This window comes from Mustelus asterias, chromosome 2 (assembly GCF_964213995.1).
Source record: "Mustelus asterias chromosome 2, sMusAst1.hap1.1, whole genome shotgun sequence".
In the NCBI taxonomy this organism is placed as follows: domain Eukaryota; kingdom Metazoa; phylum Chordata; class Chondrichthyes; order Carcharhiniformes; family Triakidae; genus Mustelus; species Mustelus asterias.
Window position 1 is genome coordinate 59372310 of NC_135802.1, and position 15242 is coordinate 59387551.

The window sequence follows — 15242 nt, forward strand, 5'->3', positions numbered from 1 at the left end:
AGATCGAACCTAAGCAACAGATATCAAGGCAGAGAGCACCAGCACACAAAGCTTTCATACATTTTTGGGATGTATGTGCCACTGACTTGGCCAGCGTTTATTGTCCATCCCTAATTATCCTTGGACTGAGTGCCACTTTAGAGGGAAGTTAAGAGTCATCCACATTGCTGTGTATCTGTAATCGCCTGTAGGCCAGACCAGGTAAGAATGGCAGATTTCATTCCCTAAAAGACATTAGTGAACCAGACGAGTTTTTACCCAATCGGCAGTGGTTTCGTGGTCATCGTTAGAGTTTTAAATCCAGATTTTATTGAATTCAGAATATTACCCTAGCTCTCTGGGTTACTAGTCAGTGACAATACCACTGCACATCACCTCCCCCAATGATGGAACAAAAGAAAGTATGGTTGTGAAAGTGAGAGATTGAGTTACAAATAACAACAACAAATACTGATCCCGTTGAATTACAGGAAAGGATTTGTGTTCTTAAACATAAATTAAGACTCCAGAATGGTAAAGTTGTTGCTCTCGAGACAAGAATTTGACGAGGCCCACACTGAATGGGAAAATGAAAAGCAAAAAGAAACCAGCAAATTTTGTAAACTTGCTAGAATAGAGTACTAGGATATTCTGTCTGAATGTCGACATCACCTTAATGTTCTTAGAAGTTCGGTGGGGGGTGCGGCTCTCCTTTGATGCTGGCTTTCCAATGGTGCAGCGTTCCTTCAAGTCATGGAGCTATAATGGAAGCCACCGAGACGAGCCAATCTGGGCAGATGGGGCAACATCAACCAGCCCGGCCAGGCAAAGTCCATAATCATCAAAGCCAGAACCAAAGGCAATGTACTAGAGAGAAACCTTCTGCAGAATTCTTTCTGTACCAGCATGAGTGACAGCCCGCCTGTATCTTTTCCTAAGGTGGAAAGGGCAGGCCCACTGAACAAGATGAAGATTGCCGAAGGAGGGAAGAAATTCAAGTAGCTGGTTCCTTTGCTACTGCATTACCAGGACTGAACAATTGTACACCCATTGTTCAGTATAAATGACATCTGAATTAAAATTCCTATTTAATGTTTTGGTTAATCCTTCTGCAGTTATAAATAATGTCACATTATGTAAATTATGTTGGATAATACTATTAAATCATTTATTGAAATGTTGGATAATGTAGCTCATGAGGAGTGTTAGAAAAAAATCAGGCATTTGGATAGCAGCATGAACAAAAAGTTTGTTGCTATCTCTATTTTCTTGCATGGCCCTTACAAGAGGATCTTATACATTTGGTTGACCTCCTGCTCCATTAAAGCTCTCCCTTAGCCTTTTTGCCTTTGTTATCTATCATCCCCAGCTCCAAATCACTTTGAACATGCTGCTCACCCATTCTGTCCACAGCTTCCTTTATCTCTTTACAATATTACTTCCACCCTTTGCATAACAATGAAATGAGTCCCAAATGGCATTTTCTGTGATTTTGACCATGATGTGTTGCTCTTTGTCATGCTCAGGTTTCCCTGTAGCTTTCAACACAGTTGATTGTATTGTGCTCTTGCAAAATTACTTTTCCTCCCTTGTTCTGCCCTCAGACTGTCCACATTTAGTTTTGCTCTTACCTATTCAATTATAGTGAGAGCATCTCTAAAATGTCTTCTGTTTCCTCCCCTACAGCACAAATCCCTGATACTTGAAGGTTCATTCATCCTTTCCTTCTGTTTGTTCATTTATCTTCTACTGCTTCACAGTGCCATCTGAAGACTGGGGCTCTGCTTTGACATACATGGTAATGACATCCAATCTTGAAGCCATCATCTTTGGTCTTGAGCTAAGGTTCTACATCTATTTCCTTTCATCACAACACTGTATGCTTCCACCTATATAACAGTACTGTCTCCATCCCACATTGGTCCATTCGTAGATGAAACCATGATGCAAACCTTATCATTCCATAATTTATTTACTGAAGTGCTCCACTGTCTGGCCTCTAATCCTTAATCTGGGATTATCCAAAATTCTGCTGTCCATATCATATCTTGTACAAGTCCTGGTCATCCATAATTCCAATCTTTATCACTGTTTTGATGCCTTGTCCCTGAATGCTTGAAATTAAAATTTCTTGACTGCATTCTCAATTATTGTCATAGCTCTTGTTATCTCCGTGTTTTGACCCCAGTCTTACAAGTCACGCCTAGCTTTCGGTTCCTCTGACTTTGGACTCTGGTATTTTTCCCCCTACCCATCTTTTGGAATACCTTCCCTAAACCCTGATCTTATCAACTTCTTTTCTCCTTTAATACTCTTTTTAAAGTACACTTTTTTTTTAATGAAGCTATTGGTCAAAGCATATAATTTCTCCTTTGACTCTCTGACAGTCCTTATTTTGTTGTTCAGTGTTAAACCTAGGCAAGAGGGCGGTTAAAACGGGGCTGAGAATGGATCCACTCTACCTCATTCACTGATCTGGTCAACTGCAATTTTAAATTTCAGATTGCATAGACATCGAGTTAATACAGTGGGCTCCTCTTTAAAAAGCAGATCAGGCTGCACTGACATCCAAGTCTGTTTCACGTTTGTTTTATTGCCATCCACTCACCAAAGACTGTCAAGATTAAGATCAACCCTTTACTTTAAGCCTCGATTAATCTATTGTAGTTGATTCACCTGCTAGAACGTGTTGAAAATAAGGTGGATAGATAAGGCTGCAATATTAGGGAACTTGACAGTTTTATTTGTTAGCAATCTTATGCAGACTCCAAAACTATGGCAGTAATTTTGCAATGTTTTTCATTTTTGTATCCAGTGTCCGAACTATGCTATACATGGAATGTACAATACAAATTAGGTGGAGGGTAAAGTTTCTCCATGGCTAAAGTCTCACCCGTTCCTATCTCTGTAATCTCATTCAGCAAGCCCTCCCAAGATATTTGCATTCCTCTAATTCTTGCCTGTTGAGCATCCTCAGTTTTATTCACGCCATCACTAGTGGGCCACACCTTATGTTGCCTAGGCTCAAGCTCTGGAATATCCTGCCTGCACTTCTCTGCCCCTCTATCTCGCTTTCCTCTTTTAAGACATTCCTTTACCTACCTTTTTGACCAAACTTTTGGCCATCTGACGTAATATTCCCTTGTGTCTTGGTGTCATACTTTGTGTTATCGGGTTCTTGCGAAGCATCTTGGGACCTATATAAATGTAAGTTGATGTTGTGCTGGCAGCACAAAACTAATAGTCACATGGACAAATGTGAATTAATTAAGGAAAGCCAACATGGATTTGTTAAGGGCAAATTATGTTTAACTAACTTGCTTGAATTTTTTGATAAGGTAACATAGAGGGCTTGATGTGGGTGATATGGTGTACATGAACTTCCATAAGACATTTGTTCAGGCTAAAACCAGACCATATCAGTGTTTATATTCCACTCGAGCCTCCCCACATCTTTTCTCATTTAAATTACCACTGTAATCATTTTCCTTCTCCCTAATGTACTTGTCTACTTTCTCCTTAAATGCATTTAACTTGATCAAGAGCTATAGAAATACTGCAGAGTGATAATATCTCTACTGATGAATTGTCCAAAGCTGTTGAACCACCACTACTGAAAAATTATTTAGCATTATTCGTGAAGGTATTTTCTATCTTTAATATTGTCATAGTAACATCTATTCATATTTAGGATGGCATAAATTATTTTTAAAATCCTCAGTTTTGCTATTTATGTTATAATTGAATGGTGAAGGTGCTGTTGTATGATCACTATTTTCTCATTATTTTAAATGGGATAACTTGCTTAACTTACTTTAATCCTCCTTGTTCATACCTATTCTCTCCAGAACTCTGCAGCAAATGACTACAAAGTTTTTGTTAGTAATAGAATGCATGATTTTAGCAATCAAATTTAAATTTGAATCTTTTAATTGCTCTCTCCTCAGTTATGGGCAGAGTGAGAGAATTTAAGCAGTGATATTGAATGATTTAATTAATCATTTTGATCTTGACTTGTAGACTGCACTCATGACTTGAGTATAGTACTTGGAAAGCGTCATTTGACAACCTAATCTCAAGCTCAGAGCTCTTGTGATCAAAACAGTACGTCTCAGTAATCAGTTATGTTACTTTACATATTTTTAAAGAAATTAAAGTTTAAGTAATGGAAGGAGTGACATAATACTGGCATTTCATGTCTTTAAGAACTATTCAAAATCCTGCTTCTGTTTAAATCAATACAAATGGTCGTCTCCTGCTGTCTGTTTAAATCACTCAGTGCTAGTAATTATCATTTCTGGAGACTTATTTAATCTTAACAGAGAAAATGAACTGTCTCAAGTTATAATTTCCATTATGTCCAAACTGGCCTGCAATATGGTGTGTTTTGGAGTGTGGTATTTTTCCCTGCAATTCAATTTCTTGTGGCAAAACATAATTAAGGCTCCATATTGAAAAGGAAAGTCCACAGCAGTCATGATGTGGCTTAAATGTGTAATCACAGGAATAATTGAGCAATTTTCTCGCCCCTTCTAATTGTTCCAAGTTTTGTTACATTAATATTTTATCTTGGTATATATTTGGCAGTTGCTATCAATTGCATGGCTATGGATTGTTGTGTGGGGGAAGAGGTGTCGGCAGGTCACTGGAGGTGGCTAGTAGAGTTGCCAGAAGTGGTATTGGGGTGACCAGGGAGAGGGATGGGGAGAGGTAAGGCTTGTTGGGGAGGGGGGTGGTGTCGACACCAGGAGAGTTGGTGGTTGGGTTACCAGTGTGGAACGGGAAGGGGGCGCAGTAGTGATGGAGCTACTGAGGGGATAAGGTGGTTGTAGACTCCCCAGGACATACTAACATTTTTCATTGAAATACAGCAGTCGAGTCAGATGACCTGAGACCATTGTTTCTGTGAATCTTAAGATGATGTTTCCATTTTCTCAGCAGAGTAGAATGTGCCTCTGTAGGATCAGAAGCCAGAGGATACATCTCCCTTCAGTGCTCATTCAGGAACCAGACCTTTAGCATTGGTTGCATAATTAAATAATTTGAAGACCATTCCTTTTCCGTTTTAAATCCATGATCCTTGAGTGGATTATCCTCGAGATTAGTCAGACTCATGCACATTATGACTTTGTGCAACCTCCAGTGCAACTAAAGAAAGTGACTTGACCAAACCCAGCTATTACCCTGTGATTTCTCTTGGCATTTAAGATCTGATGCACTGTGATCCTGCAGAAGGATCAAATCATTAAATAATTAATCGGTAAAGAAGGGTGTCTACATTTAAGATGTGCTCAAATATTGAATATGTTATTGAATATGTTAAGTGAAGTTTGTGCATCAATAAATCAATCAATGAATAAATAATCCAAATCAACCAGCTACTACCATAGTCTTCTAGAAATTAGGAAGGAGAAGTAAACTGCATATTCGGGCAGATAAACTGCTCCTCATGCTTTACTGTCATTTGTTTTCAATAACTGCATTGGAATTTCACACATCTCGGTATCATTTGACTTGTTTTCCATTGAGATGAAGTATTATGTGATTGGTAAGTGGAGAGTTTTTGCTTAATTAGAATTAAACACTTACACCTGTCTAGAAATCATTTGTGCTGTATTCCTTTTAAAAAAACTCAACTTTCAAATGGCAATTTAAAGATTTGGAATGCATTTCAACTTGTTCTGTGACAAAAGTGACCAAAAGTCCATTTATAACATTTGTAATGTAACTGCCTGAACAGAAATACATGCCTTCAAATATATAACTATCTTAATCCAGGTGATAAGTAATTTGAGATATAATCTTGTTATAGATTTCAGTTTCTGCCCCACTTTGATTTATTTAGATATGAAGCGCGGATGATTTGAGGAATTATGCTCGATTCCATTGTGTAAATCTGTGATCTTTTTCATTCTTAAGATGTTCAATCTTCAGGTATTATGCTGCCATCCAACTTGATATTACTTGAAGTTATTTATTCTTTTGTGTGTTTCACTGTTTGGACTCTGGATGCGGTATCCACTGACTGAAGAATTACAGTTCAGAGCAAACGTTCAAATACTGTGAAACTGACAAAGGTAGCCATGCAAGACTAGCTTTACAATTCTTATTTTCTCCTTTCTTTCTTCGGTATAATGACAGTAAATTAATCTGAATTGAGTAAGTAACCAGCGTAGTAATCTGGCTTTTTCTTACATCGTTAGTCATTTTATTTACCTTGGTTTGTTCTTTTTTTGGGAGATATTGCTAACTACCTAAGCTCCTTTGCCATTTGAATGTTGCCCCTACCATCAGTAGTGTTGTGGTTATGTGTCTGGACAAGTGAATCAGAAGTTAGGATTTATGCTCTAAAGACAGAGTTCAAATTCCACTGTGTTTCCATCAAATTCAATTAATTAAATCTGGAATGAAAAATAGCCTTAGAGTTGATTCTTGTGCCCTCCCATAGAGAATTTGGTGTTGGGGGTCGGTGGGGGGGTGATATTTAATCAGGCGGGAAGGTGATGGGTAGGGACCCAGCCATCTTCCCAGCTCCACCCCCATTAGGTTTGAGGCAGAAAGACCCATGAGTGGCATTCATACCCTGCTGCCACATATATATGAACCCAGCATGTTTGCTTGTAATCCCCCAGAAGCTCCCCTGTTTAAAGGCATGGTGCTCGATTGAGGGACCTGGGATTGGGAAAGGGGAGGGGCCATTTTAAAGCCAGCCCCTTTTCTGTGACCCTTCTCTTCACCCCATGAACCCCCTTCTGCCATCCCTTATCAGTGCCTGGAAAATAAGTATCAATCCTAGGCTTTGGGTGTGTATTGTACCGGGAGCAACCACCACCTCCTTCAGTGGCCCTGCCATTGAGTAAACAGGACTTGGTAGGACCTCTGTCCCTAGTGTCCTTGATACCGCCACTGACCCATCAAATGCCTCTTTGGCATGTGATGCGGTGGGCCTTCCCAGAAAGAGGCAGTGCAGGGATCTCAGTGGCTCTCTAGCTGTTGGCTGGAAATCCCATCCCCTGCTTAAGATTCTTCCTCAACAAGAATGACCATGAAACTACCGACTTGTTCAAAAAGCTTGCCCTTCAGTGAAAAAAATCTGCCACTGTTGCCAGATCTGGCCTACATATGTCTTCGGGCCTACAGCAATGTGGTTGACTCTTAACTGCACTTGAATGGCCTAGCAAGCCACTGTTATATCAAACTGAAAAGTCAGATCAGAATGAAATCAGATGGACCACCCATCGCCAGCTTAAGCATTGAATATGACAAACGCACATTCAGCCCAGTAAACCCTGTAAAGTCCTCCTAATATCTCAGGACTTGCACCAGCATTGAAACATAGAAACGTAGAAAATAGGTGCAGGAGTAGGCCATTTGGCCTTCGAGTCTGCACCACCATTCAATATGATCATGGCTGACCATGCACTTTCAGTATCCCACTCCCACTTTCTCTCCATACCCCTTGATCCCTTTAGCCACAAGGGCCACATCCAGCTCCCTCTTGGAACATATTCAATGAACTGGCCCCAACAGCTTTCTGTGGTGGAGAATTCTACAGGCGCACAACTCTGAGTGAAGAAGTTCTTCCTCATCTCAGTCTTGAATGGCTTACTCCTTATTCTTAGACTGTGATCCCTAGTTCTGGACTTCCCAACATTGGGAATATTATTCCCACATCTAGCCTGTCCAGTCCCATCAAGATTTTATATGTCTCTGTGAAATCCCTTCTCATTCTTCTAAATTCCAGTGAGTGGATTATTCCACAGACTAGTAAAGCAACAATCTGTCATAGGCACAGAATCATACCTTTCAGCTGGGGTTGGACTTCTGCCCCCACCTCCCCTTCAAATACTGCAGGCAATTTGACTGCAGTCCCAGCAGCATTAGAACTCAGTATTGGGTGCTGTTGGGACTGAAAGCAAGTCCTGGAATGACAAGGGCATGGCCACCAGAAAGAGGTAACTGGGATTTTGGACAGGGTGGGATCAGGGAGCCACAGAAGGTGGGAAGGGTTGTGGCGTGTAGAGGCCAGCTGGGGAGGAACAAACGGGGTTAATATTTAGGGCAGGAGGATGTGCACCTTGTGCCTGATACTCTTAGGACCCTTCCCAAACAATGTGCCCCTCTTAGCCTATTCAACAAAGTTGTTTGGAAAAAAAATGCCTTCTCAATATAAACTGTCTGCCACGGCCCAGCGTTTAATGGGAGGTGGATTGAGGGCCTTAAGTGGGTAATAATTGGCCACCTAAGACCCTTGATAGGCTGAAGGGTGGGTGGGCTAATGGGTGACTTCCCTCACTCTCTTCCCCTTCAGATTATGGGGTCTGGGTCAGGCGTTGGGGGAGTCGGGTCGTAGGTGGGCAGTGGACTAGCCACCCGACATGTTTTACGTGCTTTCTCACCTGATGGAGAGGCCATAAAATCCAGTCCATTATGCTTTAATACATGTCCTACTAAAGACCAGGTCGGTCATGATGGAAATTGAAAGTAAGATTGTTCATACGTTTTCCTGTTATGATTAAAGCAGTCTCCAAAATGCCAATTACTAGAACTGATTGATTTAAACAGCCAACAGAAGGAGGCAATTTGTATTAATTTAAACAGAAGCAGTACTTTTAACAATTTTTAAAAATGCAGAATTATGTGTCTCACTAACACTAAAACTTTATGTTGGTAACTGATTGCTGTGATGAACTGTTTTATTCACGAGTGCTCTGAGCGCAAGATTAGATTTTAGTACTCGAGTTGGAATTCAGTCAACAAGTTGAGAGCAAAATTGTTCATTAAGTCACTTAATCTCTGCTTAAATTCTGTTTGCCTGTGCATGGAAAAGAGAGCGATTATAGTATTCAGCTTTGCAGCTGGGGTGCTGGCGATCCTATATTGTCATGACTATATATGTGTGTGCATATATAATATATACATATGGGTGCAGGCAAAACATTACATTGTCGTACCCAGATTTATATTGTTCAACCAATCTTGCCGGATGCAGTAGTGGCTCACTGCATTATTGGCCACTGTCTTGCCCATACACTGGTGCTCAATCACTAAGACTCCCCCATCTCAGCCCTTGTTCCACTCCCAATTCCACCATTTCATCCCAAGCCTCAGATTTTCAATATATCAAATGTACAAACAATATATCTGAAAACTAATAGACGGGTTTCAATGAAACCTGGTACACAGATAGATATGGCCTAAGGAAAAACTGATTAGTTTTTGGTGAAGATGCAGGACTGGGTTCTGGAATTTCTTACAATGCAGAACATGAGGAACAGGCACATTGACTTTTTTTTATGATGTCATAGATTGTTTTTTTCTGAAGGCAGTGGATTGTCCCAGCTGGTATGACTGAATTTGTCACAGCTGTCAAAATGTGAGCCGAGTTTTCAGAGCAGGTTGTTGCATGTTGATTGGCTTGAAGTCTCCTAACTGAGATGGAAGCTCTTAATAAAAGGATTTTTTTAGCTTTATAGTTACAGAGCATCAACTAGGCATGAAAAAGCTTTGGGAAAGAACTGGGTAATTGTAATAACATTGAGCTAACACACTGTGGTGGAGATACGTGCTCCACTGAATGCCCTTTTCACTATTTTCTGGTAATTTAAAGAACGTTCTGTTGAAATGATTTGACCTCTCCCTCATAGCACTGTCAATTGGGCTTCTCTCCCCTAAATTTGAGACCTGCTTACTACCTCCTAAAAACATATTGTTCCCTGTATCTATTTACCTTCCTCTTATATTTGTTTAATGGTTGGTTAATCATAGTTCATGTAGTATTGTGATCTCTTATCCTTGTTTCCCCACCAGAGAGAAAATAATGGCAGGGATTTTCAGTCACCTATATCCCTCCAGGACATGCTGGAAATTTGAAAGCGCAAGCGGGGGAAAAGTCAGGAACCCATTTGCTTCCAAACATTGGCCTATTAATGGGCCAAAAGGCAGCATTCAATTCATAATTCAACAAACCCTAACTGTCTGGTGCATATTCAGGCATGGCTGTTGTGATCAAAAAGGCAGAAAAATTAAGTGATTTCTATTCTTTGAGAGAAGTTTTTGGCACTGAGGAATTTTGTGTCAGGTTGAAAGCAACAGCTTTCATTTGGCCATTTTTATGCACGGTGAGGTAGTAAATGCTGTCTCCTCTTTTCTACAAGACAGCCAGTAACAGGCTGCATCCTGGCTGCTTGTCTGCCTTTCTAACTTGTGCTTTTCAGGCAGCTCCTGCCTTCTGATAATGTTCAGTGCCACTCATTGGTCACTGAATTTGCTGCCAATCCAATTAGGGCATTTCCATTTGAAAATTGCATTGCATTGTGTCAGAGATGCAGTGTGGGATTGGGACCCAAAAATTATTCGGGCATCAGTTGGATTGAAAATTAAACCCAGTCTTTCTCTCACTTTATGAGATCGCTTTATGATTTTAAAAATCTCAGTTCAGGTGCCTTTCAACCTTCTGAACTCAAATTGTTGCTAAACTGAAACTAATTCAACCTCAATGTTCAGTTTAAAAGGGAGATGGCAGCACAGTGGCACATTAGTTAGCACTGCTGCCTTACAGCGTCAGAGACCCAGGTTCGATTCCTGGCTTCGGTCAGTGTCTGTGCGGAGTTTGCATGTTCTCCCCGTGTCTGTGTGGGTTTCCTCCGGATGCTCTGGTTTCCTCCCACAGTTTGAAAGCCGTGTTGGCTATGTTAAATTCTCCCTCAATGCACCCGAACAGATGCCGGAGTGTGGTGACTAGGGGATTTTCACAATAACTTAATTGCAGTGTTAATGTAAGCCTACTTGTGACACTAATAAATAAACTTAAAAAGAATTCAGGACAGGTTTCCCCCTGTGGTTGCTGTTCAGTGCCTCCAGAAAAGTACATGGGCGAACACTAACCATTATCTATTTGGGCTTGTCTGTGATGCCCCAGTTCAGATATCTTACACACGTATATGCCTGGACTTGTACGTGAAAGATAGCCACTTTGGTGACGTTGTGCAGGATTAATGATATCCATAGGATTATGCAACAGTTTGAGTTACTGTCATCAGGAAGGGAGAAAATAAAATGATCAGTTCTGATGTAAAAGAACACAAAAATACTTGGTTTATAATTAAGTAGTTCAAAGATTCTGTGAGGTTTGCCAAGTATATAACAGTTACGTTTGATCATCTTTCTAAATTTTTTGTTCCTACTATTTTCCATTTTGTAAACTATGAAATTTACTAATTTTGTGTTTTTATGTGTTCTATAGATGAGAATAATGAAAACCAGCAAATAAAAATGCTTTCGGAGTTGGACAGTGGGAAATACAGCTCTTACAGGTATATTTTCCATCTACAGAAAATAGATAATCAAGTAGTTCCTAGCATAATATTATGCTGAAACAAAATTGAAATAAAGGTTGTTGTTGCTTTTTGATTTATTCTGAAATGATGTTTGATCTTGTATTAGAACTATCTTATTGTTCCACACACATAACTATCTTAAGGTTATTAAAGATAGGAAATGGGATGTAAAATGCATTCAGACTATTGAAAATTTGAAACACAAAATTGTCAAGATGCAGATATCTTTCTATAGAGCATGCTAATGTCATAGTAGACAAGATAAGGTATTATTGACTTACAATATTTCATACTTGTACATTAGATTCAAAGGAGGAAACAGCTAATTTTAAAGGAAACTGGGGAGAGATAGCAAAGGGTCTATTATCCATGTTTAATAATTTGTTATAAAAATATAATGTCAAAGAATTGGCACATATTTAATGTTACGAGTAATTTTAAGAAGGACGATAAAAGCTGCCAGGGAACCACAGACCATTTAGTTTAACATTGGTGGTAAGAAAAATAATAGAATTACTAAATAGGAAAGCATCTAGAAACCAAAAATATAATAATAAATAGTAAGCATGGATTTCAAAAGAGAAGGCTTTGCCTGATCAGTCTCCTTAAATTCTTTGGAGAGATAACAGAGAATAGACTGAGGTATTACAGATGTAGATGTAGTTTATCTAGATTCCCAAAAAGTTTTCAATAAGATGGTTAACCTCAGAGCATTCAGAATTAGGAGACAAGTAGCAGAATGGGTAGCTACTTGGCTGTAAGACAGATAGCAGAGACTAAGGGCGGTAGGAGGTGGAAAGTGAAGTTCCAAACGGATCAATGTTTGAACCACTGCAGTTCACAATTTCTGTTAATGATTTAGACTTTGGAACCAAAGTAGCAATTCCTAAATTTGCAAACGACACTAATCGGTTGGGGTAATTAACACTGAACTGGCTGGCAACAACTTGCAAGAAGACATTAATAAACTTGCAGAATGAATATTTAATTGGCAAATGAATTTCAATGTGGATGTGTTACATTTTGGTAAGGAAAATTACCAAATATATTACTATATTAAATACTATTATTATAAAAATATTAAGAAAATTAAAATCAATATGTGGTAGAGGAGCAAAGGAATCTGAGAGTACAACTGCACAAATCACCAAAAGTTGCAACACAGGTAAATTAGGCCATAACCAAAGCCAGCCACACCCTAGAGTTTATTTTTGGAGAGATAGAAATGAAAAATAAGTTGTTTAGCTAAACCTCTGTCGACCTTCGGATAGACTGCACCCGCAGTGCAGCGACCATTCTGATACCCATATTATGAAAAAGATATATGTGCAAAAATAAAGATGATACCGGAACTGTGAGGTTATCAGTAAAGGACGAAAATCAGCCTTGAATCTTTTTGCTGTTGAAGAGTGAGCTAATAAAAGGTCTTTAAAATTATTAATGTTATTCCATAGAGTGGACACAGTGCTTCTCCCCTGTGTAGAGAAGCACTATTAGGTTCATATTTTCTCTTTCACATTCTTAGAATCTCCAAAAGTAATTGATAGCCAATGATGTACTTTTGCAATGTAGTCATTGTTAAAACGTAGGGAATTGTGGCTGTCAATTTGTGCACCGCAAGGGCCAACAAATGGCAATAGAATAAATTACCAGATAATCTGTTTTAAATATTGGTTGAAGGATAACTGTTAACTAACACAACAGGAAAATTGTCCTTTTCTTCATTGATTTGTGGTATCTTCCGTACACCTGGGTGAGGATATAAGGTCTTTATTAATGGCAGCATTGGCAGTGCAGCAATCCATCAGTGAAGCACTCAAATATCAGCCAAGATATTATGCTTGAATCTCTATTTAAAATTATGACAGTAAGTGTTTAAAACGGATGGATTTCAAAAAGCCACATAGTTAGGAACATAGGACAGGCGTTTACTCCCCTGAGTTTGTTAATCTATATTTGATCCAGCGCTGATGCCATTTGCGAAAGAGAATTTCAAATTTCTACCACCTTTGCTTGTAGAAGTGTTTCCTCATTTCGCTCTCTAAGTCTGATTTTAATTTTTAGAATGTCTCCTTAGTCCTAGACTCCACAACAATTTCTTGAAAAGTTTAATCAAATCACCCCCACTAACCATCTAATTTCCAGGGAATACAACCTTAGTTTGTGCAATCTCTCCCTGGAATTTAACGCTCCAGGTCCAGGTATTATTCCAGTAAATGTATGCTACACTCCCTCAGGGCCAATATATCCTTACTGAGGTGTGGTGACCAGACCTACTCATAGAGCTCCAGGTATAGTTTAACCAGGGCTTTGTGTAGTTGAATGATTACCATTATGCCTTTATACTCTCGTTTCCTTGATGTAAAGGTCAGCTTGCTATTAATTTGCCACTTTAATTATTTTTAGTACTTAAAATGTTAATGGCATTTTAATGTTATATACTACTCGATGACCCCCAACCCCACCCTTTTAGGAAGCGCATAACAATGATATCTGTGGACATTGCCTTGACTACTACCTGAGTTATCTTTTCAAAAAATTCCATCGGGTTTATCAGACATGACCTACTCTTTACAGTCCATGTTGGCTCAATCTGGTCAGTTGAAAATCGTCAAGGTGTTTAGTCATCTATTCTAATTGAATCTAGTAATTTCCTGACAACAAATGAACAAAGAACAAAACCGCACAGGAACAGGCCCTTCGGCCCTTCAAGCCTGCACCGATCATGTGTTCCTAACTAGACCATTCGTTTGTATCCCTCTATTCCCAGTGTGTTCATGTGGCTATCTAGATAAGTCTTAAATGATCCTATCGTGTCTGCCTAAAATGTTAGACTAATTGATTTGAAATCCCGTGGTTTCCCGCTGTCAACTTTCTTAATAGCTGAGTTTTCCAATCTTCGAGGAAAAGTTCCCAAATTGACAACTTTGCAAGATTATAATTCAGACACCTACAATATTCTCACCCATTTCCTTCCTAGGGTTGGAAAATAATGAGACCCAAGAATCTGTCACATTTTAGTGCTATTATTTTCTTTATTACTTTTGTTTTGCTTGTGTCGTACAATCTGAAAACTAGAATGTTAAATTTCAACAAAGGAAACTGCAAAGGTATGATGGCTGTGGTAGATTAGGAAACTGCATTAAAATGTATGACAATAGATGGGCAATAGCTAGCATTTAAAGAAATAACACATAGTTTACCAGAAATATACATTCTGAGATACAAAAATCAAACCGGAAAAGTGATCTAACCATCGCTAACATGAGAATTTAAAGATTGCAATAGCTCACAGGCAAAGGCTTATAACATGATTGGGGACATTTTAGAGTTCAGCAAATGACGACCAAGAAACTGATAGAGAAAGGGAAATGGAACATGAAAGTCGACTTAACAATAAACATAATAATGGACTGTAAAAGCTTAAGTTGATATGTAAAAAGGAAAAGTTTAGCAAAGACAAATGTGGGCCCAAACCGGCAGAGGAAGGAGAATTTATAATGTGGAATAAGAAAATGGCAGAGAAACTAAATACATACTTTATATCTGTCTTCATGGAGGAGGATTCAAAACCTCAACGAAATATTAGAGAACCAAGGGGCTAGTGGATATGTGGAACTGCAAGAAATTGTAAAAAAACAGTACTGGAGAAATTAGTGGGACTGAAAATTGATAAATCCCTGGACCTGATCATCCACATCCTGAGTGTTGAAAGAGGTGACTGTAAAGGGTAGTGGATGCAAAATTCTATAGACTGAAGTTTGGAAGATAGCAAATGTAACCCAACTATTTGGGAAGGGAGGGCTGAGAGAAAACGGAGAACTACAGACCTGTTAACCTGACAGTAGTAGGGAAAATGCTAGAATCTATTGTAAAGGATGTGGATAACTGGACACTTAGAAAATAACGGTAGGATTGGGCAGA

The 15242-nt window shown here is 39.1% G+C and overlaps 1 protein-coding gene across 7 annotated transcripts in view; it reads left to right on the top strand.

The window, feature by feature from the left end:
• Positions 1 to 15242, top strand: part of tbc1d5 (TBC1 domain family, member 5) — a 494311-nt gene that overhangs the window by 244006 nt on the left and 235063 nt on the right. For all 7 annotated transcript variants that reach the window (XM_078235915.1, XM_078235905.1, XM_078235953.1 and 4 more), the window contains one exon: positions 11225 to 11294. In XM_078235915.1, coding sequence (XP_078092041.1) covers positions 11225 to 11294 — 70 coding nt within the window. The remainder of the gene's footprint in view (positions 1 to 11224; positions 11295 to 15242) is intronic.